This window comes from Pagrus major, chromosome 21 (assembly GCF_040436345.1).
Source record: "Pagrus major chromosome 21, Pma_NU_1.0".
Classification (NCBI taxonomy): domain Eukaryota; kingdom Metazoa; phylum Chordata; class Actinopteri; order Spariformes; family Sparidae; genus Pagrus; species Pagrus major.
Genome location: NC_133235.1, coordinates 22,139,547 through 22,152,320, shown reverse-complemented (window position 1 = coordinate 22,152,320; position 12,774 = coordinate 22,139,547). Strand labels below are relative to the sequence as shown.

Sequence of the window (12,774 nt, the reverse complement as noted above, 5' to 3'; positions counted from 1 at the left end):
TTGTGCACTTCCTCTGATCCCCAGCCAACCACAATGTTGACATATGAGCACATGGTCATTCTAACTAATTGCAGATGACTGCACAACACGTCCAGCGGAACGAGTGGCGCTCTACAGCTCAGACAGATGCTTCCTGTCTTCCAAAGCAGTGAAAGAGGTGCGTCCCCTTTTGGATGATAAGGCAATAACCTCACAATCACAAGGCATGCTCACTGAAATCAACTTTATGAGGAGCTATTCTGCATCTGCTCTTGCTACCCACTGACCGTGTTGAGTATATGTTTGTGCCCCTAGTAAATTGACACATTAAGTTTTAATTAGCAAGCATCCATCCAGTCTCTCGGAACACCTGCTGCAATTTAGGGAACTAGTCATCTGTGAATGTGCAGTATGCCTAATGAGTGTAAATTTTTTGTTGTGAGGGTAGAATTGATCATTCCACCTTTCTATGGCAGTAACATCAGTCAGACAATCGTAAAACGAGTCAGAAACGTTATGGAAGTGGTTAAGGTATATTCACCTGCTGGCTGGAGAGTGTGGAGGGTGTCAACCTGACTTGAGTCACCCATTGCTGCTGAGTGGTGGTGTCACTGGCCTTGATCAACAGCGTTAACGCAGGGAGCGTAGAGTGCTGGATACTCCTGACAGCATAAACCACTCCGTCAGCTTCTATCCGGAAGTCAGATGGGTTACTGCATTCAAACCGCACCAGTCCACCTCGGCCACAGTCGACAAACCTCACTGCAAGAGACAGAAGCAGAAAATTAGCCCAACAGTACAAGAGAAACCTAGGGGAAAAAAACTAGATATAGAGTCAACTGAGCTGGAAGACATACAGACACACACCCAGACAGACAGAAGGTCCACAAAGGTTTTCTGATTCTCCTTCTCGCTCATACATTATTCACTTCAAGCTGTGCCCCAAAGGTATTGCTCAAAACAGGTGCAGTGGAGGAGAGAGTTGGAGGGGGAGAAAACTACAGAAAAAAGCAAAGTGTGCCCCTTAAGGGCTATTAAAAAAGAACCCTAAAACCCAAAACCATTACATTTAAAACCTGATGTGTAAATCAGACTGCCTCAATGCCCCGCTGTGTTTGGGTTTGAGAAAATATACACAGCACGTATAAAAATGTTTAATTCCGCAAGATAAGTCTCATTTTATATCCAGCTAAGGCCATCGCATGCTAGCTTTGTCCCCCATGACATACAGGGATGCCTTCTGCGGATGACTACCTATCCTCAGCTCCTCGAGAGACAGAGGTAAGTGCGTGTGATGTTTATTTCATCAGCGTGTTCACACAGAAAACACACCGAAACTCACACGCACGCATGCATACACTGCAGACAGGTGGCTCATGGGGGCTGGAGTCCCACCGGTGCCTCAGTGGCAGTGGTACAACACCAGTTCATGTTACAAGTGAGTGACAGTACAGCACAGACTCCACGGAGCTCCTACATGTACACACACACACACCTCAACACCTAAGAGCTTCATTGTCTGATCCTTTTGTGTGAATGTGTTTCCCTGGCAGCCCCCCCTCCCATGTTTGTACCACAAAAAACAACATAAAGGGAAAGATAAAATTCCTCCTGGCCACAGAGATCACAACGTTACCATACAGTGTTTGTGTGAAGGCCCTGCTGGTGCGGCGATGAATTATTAAAGGAGATGTGGAATTACTTAACAAAAGCCTTGAAGGAGGGTGCCTAATCTTCCTTTGTGCTGCTACCTTAGGGACCCACGAATGTCTTCAGAGTATCATCTGCACTCGCATATCTAGTTCCTCTGGGCTTTGGGAGAGGATGCAGTAAGATCATTCAGGGTCTAAAGGAAGTCAAGGAAGTTGAAAACCTCCATGCTTAATTTAATAGCATCGCCCAAACACATGCAATCAATTCTCCTAAAGTGCACCGCATCGTACAACTAATAAATCTCTCGGTGATGACATGGGAGAATTTAACACTTTTCTTGTTTCTTGTAACGGCAGACAAGGCAGATGTTTTCAGGTAGATGCCCTTGGTCTCAGCACTGACAAAGATTAGTTTTCTTAGTGAGCCACTAAAGGCACAAAGAGCAACACAGCAGCAAGAAAGGGAAAAGCAAATCTTCCTTTAAGAAAGAAAAACTATTATTGAAAAGTGAATGTGGTATTTGGATTTTCTCACTCTTTTCTTTAGCTGAAGCAAGCGTCCTATACAAACCAGCATGTTTTCGAATGTGAGAAGCTTGGAAACTGACATGCAGTGTAGTCACAATGTATTCATCCTGATGAATGGAAATGCAATCTTGCTCTACTTTATCAAAACCCAAACAGGGAGAACAAATCTTCTGCAATGCCCATGTGCTGCATTCTATTACAACCACTGGTAAAAGATTTAACATTGACATAACAAAAAAACTGCACTGCACACTGGACCTTTTTTTTACCTGAAGAATTGCAATTCATCTAAATATTGCTTAACAGCACACAAGGTGCAATTGCATTTGCAGGAGAGCCAGCAGTTTCAATAATGAAGATAGAAGATGACAAGATCTTTCTTCTATACTGGAATACACTTGATATTGACCATCTCCTTCTTTTCTGGCTGCCTTTGTTAAATTACCCTTGACCAATTAGTTTTTTCTCTTTGAACCTGGCAGAGCTGACATCAGATAGATGACCTTCTCTCTCTGAAGGTTTTGCCTTAAAGCCAGCCGCCTGTAAACTCAAAGCCTTCAGGCAATCACCAGCCAGCCCAAGTCAGCAGATCCTCAGACAGAGGTAGAATACAGAGTAAGGGACTGTCAAAATAACTCACAATGCAGCAGAAGACAGTCCATAGATTTAAGAACTTATACTCAGAGGAGGGTAGTTCTCCAGTCACGCTATTCTGACTGAGGTGCTCATACTGCATGATTTTATTCGGCAAAGTTAAGTAGTATTATGATCTATTCGAAAATAAATTGCAACTATTTTGATAAATGAATCATCATCCAACTATTTGATGGTTCCAGCCTCTCAAATATGAAGATGTACTGCTTTTCTCTGGTATGTATCATAATCAATCAAATGTCTTTGCAATATTGATGGTTGGTTGGAGAAAATAAAAAGGGATAGACTGATTATCATCAGGGCCAATAATCAGCGTTTTTCTTGTTTTTTTTCTCTTTTTTAACAGTATCTGTGGTTTTTGCGTCCAACTGTCAATTAATCAAATTGATTTAAAAATGCCCTGCTTCGGCTCTGATGCAGGGTCCTCTCTCTGTCTGTAGTCACAACTCTGTAGTCTCATTCAATGTCTCGTTCCACAACACAACCAGATGGGTTACACGTCACAAGTAACACCCAATACTAAGTCATCTGAATCTGCAAACTAACTAGTAATTACAGTTGTCGTATAAATGTAGAGAGTGGAAATATAAAGTAATAGAAAATGGAAATACTTCAAAAGTGTATTTAAGTAGAGCACTTGAGTCTACTGTGCCTATATTGTCATTTTTACTGCAAATGTATATCAGTTCCAAATATTAGCTATTTGTCTCCTTCATTGCTAATACTCGGTATCAGTAGCAGGCCTGAAAAAAAATAACGGTCAGTCCCTACAAATTGCACAATTTTAAGACATCGCTTTTGGCTCTAGGCAATTTTGAAGGTCATCTTTCCCACCAAATGCCTGCAGGTCTAAGTTTGGTGGATGATTGTTAATTATTAAAAAGGAACTTCTGCATTGTTCCAGCGGGGCTACTTTAGTCAGTTCCTCTCCCCCTCATTGTATTTAGGGGGATTCCAGTCAGCATTATGTCTATAAGCAGTAACAGGAAACCAGTAATGTAACACGGATTTGTCTGACCTAAAAAAAAGTAATTTATAGAGTACAGATGTTAAAGTGACTCAGCTAGGTTTGATCCACATTTGTTTAAGTAATGCTATGTTATTAGGTCACTACTCATCACTACTTTAATCCATCACATAATACATTTAAGCCGCAGCTCATGTGTTTTCATTTTCTTAACATTTTCTTAACATTTTCTGTCTGGCACTTTACTTTGACAGCAGCATTTCCCCCTGTGAGTTATTTTAGCCCGGGCCTCTCATTCAGCTGAGCTTCAGCTCCTTAACGTCGACTGAAATTTGGCCATGAGGACACCTCTGAGAGGCCCTTCAACAGTCAGGCCCCCACGGCAATCACTGCACAAACTCCCAGCAGGCACGGCCATTTCCAATGATAATGAATGAGACTGTCCAGCATGTGTCTATTCATTTATCAGACACACTCTGGTGGCTTATAAAACCACAGAAATGTGGAGTGAGGCACCGCTTAAACCCTGGCTCCTGCAACTTATCTATATCTAGATGTATTGGCTCCCCAAGGTACAGGGGCTAAAGGAGATCTTGGCTGCCACGCCCTTTTCAGACATGTCGTCATGGGCACAACGATAAAGGCCTTTGGTTTGGATAGAAATGCCGATGCAGCAGAGGGGATTGGGGGTTGGGGGTTAAAAAAAAAGGAGGGGCAGAGAAAGAGAGGGAGAAACAGGCATGTCAGCAGAAAGGCCTGTCCAACTAATGCCCTGCACCGGGGCCCAAAATTACCTCCGGCTCAATGATCCTATTCACAGCTCAGATGCCCCCCCTCACTGACAAGCAACACAAAAACCCCAGCTAACCTCTCCGTAGTGCCAGAGTGCCTCTCTATTGTCTGCTCCATCACGTGATGAGTCTAACTCAGACAGACACAAATAGTTAGAGAGAGATAGGGAGAGGCAGCGAGAGATACATTTAATTTGGAACATGGAATGCAGACTCTGTGACTGCACGGAGGCAAAGAAAATGTTCCACAATCTCAGCTTTAATGCCTGCCTGCCAAATACACTGGCTGTGAGTGAGCAGGCTGCAAGTCCCTCTAATGTGCTGTAAATGTGACAAGACTCAAACCTCTCATGTGAGATCATCCCAATATACCATCACTCATTTCTGGAAAGTGAGGTCACTGACAGTTGAGAAATACTCAACATAGGTGTTTCATCAGTAGCCGTGGATAAATGCAGACCCAGGCAAATACCCTAGTGGCAACCCCCCCCCCACACACACACACAGATACCCAACCCTGGCAAATGGTACAACACCCCTGACAAAATGCATTATTCACAAATGAATGTGACCAGGTTTAGTAGAGTGGCCTGCACTGGCGATGAGACAATGCAATATGAAGCAGAGGCTCCAACTGAATGTGCTGTGTGAGACGTGCATGCCAGCACCACTGTTTATAAGATCCTGTTAAGCCCCGGTGGAGCTCGCACTCTGTTACCTCAATTCAAACTGCTGTGATATGAAATTCTAATCCAGTCTAAAATTGGGGAGAACATGCCAAATTAGGGTCAGCGTACAGACTTTGTGCCCGACAACAAAAACATCCTTCACAGCATAGTCTGTAATTGCCCAATGATTACACAAACTGCTAAAAGCACAATACAACTAAGATGACTGCTTGATATGCATAGTTGTGCATGCATATGTTACTTGGTCTCTCTAACTGGGCTTATTTTTTCTAATGCTACTATTATGAATGCATATTCTACAGCTTCAAGGCTAGTGAGCAAACAAACACCATTGTCCAACTTATTAAATCCTATTTTTCACAATTAGGGCCACTTTCATGCAGGAGTATTTTTTTTCAGGCAAGTGAATCTTCCATTTGCTCTCTCTCCTTAGTTGCAACCATTAAAGATGCATTTACATTTTATGGATAATTTAAAAACTACAATCAACTGTGTAGGGTTGCCACGGTGATGAAATTTTCCCATCAGTTAATAAACTTGTGCCAACACTGTTGATACATATTACAACAGACATTTTAAAAGGACACTCACCATCTGTTGAGCTCTGCATTAAGTTACTGCTAATGCAAATCCAGAATTTTCTTCTGCTGCACAAGTTGACTTTTATCATTAAGTATGCTTATCATAGGAAATGCAATATGTTCGGTACACATACCGCTATTTTTCATCAAAAATGAGAAACAGCACTGGTAGTCGGGTTGTTGTACTGAATCAAGACTAGGGTTACAACGGTATAAGATTTTCATGATGTGATAACCGTTTCAGAAAATATCATGGTATCACAGCATTACAAAATCATTATTATCAGTTAAAATGACCTTAAAGCAAAGAATGTGACATCCTGGAGACAGATAGTTGATTGTTGAGTCTCATTCCAAGATCGTCAAAATATTGATGCTTTGGGATGGCAGCTCAGGTTGGACGCCAGCCAAAGGTGTCAGGGATTGAGACTCAACAATCAACTATCTTTTTCCAGGATGTTACATTTTATTGCTGTACAGGAATGAAACAGAAGGGATTTATGGCTTATTATTTCAAGAAATATTATGTCTTCAGGGACATGAAACTTGAGATAAACTTTAAACTTTTTTAATAACACTGACACTGTTTAATTGAATACTGTAGCAACTGTACACGGTATGACAACCATCACTTTTCATACTTTGGCTGTGAAGTCAGTATATTGCTGCAACCCTTATTTAAAGAAGCTGAGATGAAGAGATGAGACTGAGGTATGTACTGTATATTTCTGGTTTCAGAAAAGAGGGTATTCTTCAGAGAAAGTAAACTGTTTGTAGCTGAAGCTTGGATCTGGGGATGATGATACTGCCTTTTGCCAGACTAAGCCCTCGAAGGCGTTTTACTAATGCACTGCACTTCAAACGCGCAAAGCATTCCATGCATTTATAGCTGGGCCTAAAATATGTAAGGGATTTGCATGAAAAAAACATGCTGTGTTTGTACTCTGTTCAGTGTCTCTAGCAATTAAGAAAACTAAAGAGGAATTGCATCAGAGCATAAACACATTTAGCAAGCAGCTGGCTTGTTTTCCTAGTTTGATTGCAGTGACCATTCCCAAAACACTTGGTTTGTGTAGTTTGCGCATATTGTTGGAGCCATTTTTTCTGCTGCCTCAATTAGACATTTATGAAGAGGCCCTCAAAAAACGTATTGATACTACCTTCTCTTATCACACACACTCACATTTGTGTACACACTGAGAAATTTAAGTAGCATGGACGTCTGAGCGGCTACAGGAGTATGAGCTTGCTCAATCTCAAACACAGAGGTTTTTAAGCTCCCTTGATGTAACCAACTGGCCCTTAGGAGAGGGAAACTATTTTCATTCGTTTTGATGTGCTCTCCAAGGGTACAGTAGCCACATTTGACAGCCATTATGTTTTAAGGACAATTACAAGGTAAGCAGGCCCCCCACCAGGCCGAGAGTCACCTCCATTTCCCTCAGAGTGCCAAAGCTTATCCCTGTTCCTGTTGGGTACAAAGGGTCTCTGTTGTGTGTCAGCAATGATTAGCCTTAAGAAAACTACATTTACCCTCACAACTGGCTGTCCCATGCCTACACATCAACTGCACTGCTTAGTAGATTCCTGCTGAGTTCTGACTGAGCAAAAAAGGTAGCCTAACATAACCAGGCCGCTGTGATCTTCCTGAACTGACATTAATAAAGAGCCTCTTATTCCAGTGGCAAAACAGGTTTCTGTGAAAAGAAAAAAAATGCATGATGACAGTTCGGCTCTTTTGAATAAGTAATATTTGACCTTTGAAAATTAGCGATCTCAATAGGTTAGCAGTGAAGGGGAAGCGCAGGGGGGACATCACAATTATTCTCCCGGCTTTGTTGGGTAAATGAAATGATTCTGTGTTTTCCAGCACAATGACAGCCACGCATTGTGTGGATTACTGTGTCACTAGAGCCAAGAGCTGATAAGACTAAGCTACATCCTTCTGCAGTTATCAGCGCATAGCTACTGGGATTTTGTTCTGCGAGTTATTGAGACGAGCGGCTTGATACAGAGGCTTTAGTGGGGTATTAAACTGACCACATTAGCAGGATGTCAAACTCTTAACTCTTTATGATGTCACTCAGAAAAGCTCTGTGACCCCTGCGAATGCTTACAGGTGATGCTCATTAGTAGAAACATAACATTAATATGCTGGTAATCAATCTGAAAAAGACGAAAGCTGATTGCTTTATAGATTGCCAGAAAACATGCTTTACAGTATGTTTCCTTCCTTTCTTTCTCCAAGTTCAAGGGACAATAATTGATACTTTTGAAGAATGAAACTTATAATTAGTGCAGACTGTGATGGGGTTAAGTGTTAGGTAAATGTGACACTATAATACCAACGTACCTCTAAATCTCCAAGCCTACACTTTAAAACGCCCAGTTGGCAGAACCTCTCAGATGTAAATCAGACCTCTATGAAATGCTGAACTTTCTGACCATAAACAGCTATTCTTTGTTTGCATTTCTGTCCTCTCATCAAAGGTCACAGTTTTTTTTTAATTGCTCTCTATACCTTAATTCACCTTGTAACTGCTGGCATTGGTCACTTTGTTCTATCTACAAAGGCATTAATGATTAGCGGAGAGAAGGAGAACAAAAGCAGGGAGTGGTCAAATAAAACAATCTGCGAGGGGTTGGAGGTCAGAGTCAGGCTGGGACACTGAGATGTCTTTTAGAAATCAGACTGTGAATAATAATCCATTTAAGATGTCCACATGCATCATTTTTTATTGTTCCTGTATTAGATAGGTCATTCTCTGGTGACCATACACCGCAGTAATACACATTTTAAGGGAATGCTCCGCTGCACTGTGCCATCCATCTCTGCTGTGCCACAGTGCTGCTGCATCTCAGGCATTTTTAGCTAGATGGAACGTTAACTCATCTCTGAGGGTGAGAAATAACCATAAATATTTAACATAGGATATTGATCGCTTTCATTTATTATACATCTACTGTGATGAAAACAAAGACACTACTTAAAAGAAAAACTCAAAGCATGCATGGCCTAATTCACTCAGAAACATTAATTTATTTATTCATTAAGTCAGAAAACCGCGTCCATTTCATCACTTTTATGCTTTGTTATGCAGTGAGTAATGAGGAGGTAAGTTGGAGGACAACTAGATTTAAGTGTTGAACAGCAGACACAGCCAATATAATCCAACTTTATATTTATGAATGAGGTTGTAGTTTGCAGTAGAATTAAATTGGGAGTGTATTATATTGAGAAATGTTTCTAATGTTTTGTCCAACCCATTTACAAGCCTGAGGTATGGCTAAGCATTATATAGATATTTCATTGTTAACGTGATATGAGAGAATATTGTCTTGGATTCGGATATAGTTGTATTGTAATATGGCATAAATGCTGTCTTTTCCTGGTTTTAAAAGGCTGCAGTACAGTCAAGTCATGTTATTTTTTAAACTTATCAGACTGCTCTACTTGTTCTAATACTTGCCTCTACCCACTTTGAGATTTTAAACATTGTAGGATATTTCATGTATTGTGATGAAGCCGAAAAAGATTGCAATATTATTTTAAGGCCATACTACTCATCCCGAGCATGAGGGAGCAAGAATATTAGAAACATTTTTAAACATAATGTACTAACTGCAAACTTAAATAATAAACATATAGTGGAATTAAGCCCTTTATAAAAAAGTGTAAACAAAAACTGAATATTATAATGTTCTTCAATGTAGAGTTTGTGGCAGATATAGTTGTACCTAATAAACTAGCTAGGGAGTGTATTCATACTGTAGATATACAAATATAGTGAATAATTGCTTAACTTAAATGAAATACCTGATTTTGTACATGTATTTTTTTCTTAAATATACTTGGGCGATTTATGGTCATAAGAAGTCCGAGAGAAAAGACAAGTATAAAAGCACGCAGCCAGTGGCTACATCAGCTGATCACTGTGATGCCTCCGTCTCCAAGCTGAGCTGATATTTTCTGAAAAGGCTGATCACGAGGGCCAGGCACTAAAACTGCCTCAGTGCAACCTGTAATGTGACATTATTAGGTCCTTTTGATCTCAGAGGCACAGAATCAAAGCTATTTAGTTCTCCCTCTTGATCATTTCGGTCAAAATACCATCATGAAATTCAAAGAGACAAAGAATGAGGCAGTGACCAGTGATGAGGTAACATCTGCTGGCATGCTTACTGGTTCTTGTAGGACTTTTTAATCATGGCAGCACAGAGGGTTCTGTCTCTGATTTGTTGCTGAGAGGAGAAACACAGAAGTATATCTCTCTGCACAGAACAGTAGCAGTCGTTGTTCCACTGGGACAATCATTATCCAGAGTTTCAGCTGGAAAACAGGATAGGTGACTTATGCAATAATGTCAATGTCTCGTTCTGCTTTCACTAAGTAGGGAACTAAAAGTGTTAAATCATGCATAGTTAGGGTGTAGGTTCCAGCTTCACTGTCTCTAGCTGTAGAAAATAGTTTATATGGCTCAGCATTGGTACAGTATGCCTACCATCTTAACTAAGTCAAGAGGGGCATGTTTATGGAAATTATATCAACAATCACTTCAAGGTAGTGCAACAAGATACCCGCTTATTACAGGGAGTAGAGCTGTTATCACTGTAGAAAACACACTATTGGTGTGTCTGTGGTTGAAGATGGCTGGTGCCAGACAGAAATGCACTAGTTTGTGTGCAAACATCGCATGCTTGAGTAAAGGGTGGACAGTTCCTGCATCAATCAAATCTTGACAACTCACTTGTCGTCGTTGCAGTGAACTAGTAACAAACGGAGGCTGTTTATTTCGCCACATCTTGTGATGTTATGCCATTTGATGGACAGCTAGGGACTGAAAAATGCTACAGAAGGCTTTTCAGTTTCAACACATATAGTTCTTTGTGAAGCATAAAAACTACCAGCCTTTATAAGCTACCTTTCAAGCCAACAACATTTAAATATGTGATACTAGAATATCAGGTGTATATGAGGAGTATCACTTTGAGTATCAGTAATCGAAAGTTACTTTTGATATTTACCTCTGAAAAATAAAAAACAAGGGATTTGTAATGAAAATTGAATTAGGAAAGAAGAATTTGATCTTAAATTAAAAAAATTATAATCATAAGAACATGTCTTTCTACAAATAGCCGACTCCTCATTGGATATGTTCTGAGACAGTTCAGAGACCCACAGGACCAACAAACCAAACAGTTCATTAAAACTTTGATTCTTACAAAGCTTGTGCAAATTATTGTTCAGAAGAAGAAGCCATTTCCCAGGAGATCAACTGCAGAGGAAGCCATTTGTACGTTATCAAATTTGATAAAATTAACACAGTTGTATATTAGGAAGTGATTACATTCCACGAATTGCCTAACCTTCTGTGTCATTACGCGACATGGAGTTAATTTAATGCTGAAAAGAGGCAGGTCCAGCCACCGTAAATAATGACCTTCATGCGTGACAGGAGCAGGCGCCCTCTCTTCATACATGACACGCCCCATGCATAGCTATACAGCAGCACGGTGTTCTTCAGGATTCGAAAGAGTTCAGGGGTTTTCCGTCTAGTAATAAATGTAATCATCTGATCGTTTCACTGTATTCAAGCACATTTAAACTTTCATTACACGGTGGTGAATAAGCCACAGGAATGACCAGCCAGAATAAACACAATGGCAAGGGCATCACGTGATATTCAAGGCAATGTAACATGAATAATAGTCCAATTTACATGCACTACTTCCCGCTATCTGTTGAAAGAGTCGTATTCATACATTCACAAATGACTAGAAGTCAAAGTTGCCTATACAATTAATGTAAAAAATAAAAAAAAACGATATTGGATGTCATATATTACAAGTACGTAGAGAAAGTAAAGTACAAGGTGAAATAGCAGGGCAGATTTTTTTCTATGTTGAAAGGCTCTACATATAACAACAACAAAAGCAGTTTTCAGCATTTTAAGTTTTATCTGGATGTCTTTAATCTGTCCTGACCCGATGTTCTCTTTTAAAAGCTTTGCTACCCTTGTAACCTTTGAGGCTCTTCACTATTTCAAGTTTGATGATTTCAAAAAAATGTATAAAAACCTCCCACTATGTTTAACTTGAGGCGAGTTAGAATCTGCCGAAATAAACTCAAACACTCAAGTAGATGGACTGTGACTGGATAGAGTTGATATGTCTTTATGCAAATTAAATTTGAACCATTTTCTTTGCAATAATGACTCAATACTAATTAACAAGAAAGTGATAGCTCATGAAAAAGGCATGGTTTGTGCATCCTCTCTACCTACATAGGGAATAAAACTTGCGCCTGCTTTGCATAGCTCTGTTGTCAATCAAACCTATGCAAATGACTGGCTCAGGTAAAGACTGATGCGGTCCACTGCATCCAATTACAAACCTAACCACACACACAAACATGCCGTTTCTGTTCACTTTTTTCCCTCTTTCTTTTTAACGCGCACACGTAGACTGCGACGCGCGCACACACACATATACGGTTTTCCTTTATCCTTCTGAGTGCTCAAAACAGAACAGCAAAGCAATTTGAACCAGATTCAGAAAGTGAGGGATTTTATACAAAGAAGAGTGTCTGTAAAAAAAAGAAAAGACACGGAAGGATGTGATGCACTCACCTACAGCATAAGATGTAAAATAAAAGCTGAATAGAAATGCATGGGGATCTGGGACCAGTTCTTGGGGCCATTATGTCATGTGTTGCACAGTCACAAGTTCACGCCGAGTTTTTGAGAACAAAGCTAATGGAATTCCTGCTTCTCCGTTTTTTCCTTTGGAGAAGTCGGGGCACGGGGAGAAACAAGAAGAAGGCATGTGAATCCTCTTTGGCTGGGAAACAAAGCGGCAGACAAAGGGAGATGAGGCTGACAGCCTCTGGAGAAGACTATTATACTGTAGGATAGGGGCTGCTTCTGCGTCTCT

At 40.5% G+C, this 12,774-nt stretch overlaps 1 protein-coding gene across 1 annotated transcript in view; it reads right to left on the bottom strand.

The window, feature by feature from the left end:
* The window catches only part of cdh2 (cadherin 2, type 1, N-cadherin (neuronal)), a 62,216-nt gene that overhangs the window by 22,547 nt on the left and 26,895 nt on the right, over positions 1-12,774 (bottom strand). The window contains exon 3 of the mRNA XM_073491084.1: positions 521-741. Within this exon, the coding sequence (XP_073347185.1) occupies positions 521-741 (221 nt within the window). The remainder of the gene's footprint in view (positions 1-520; positions 742-12,774) is intronic.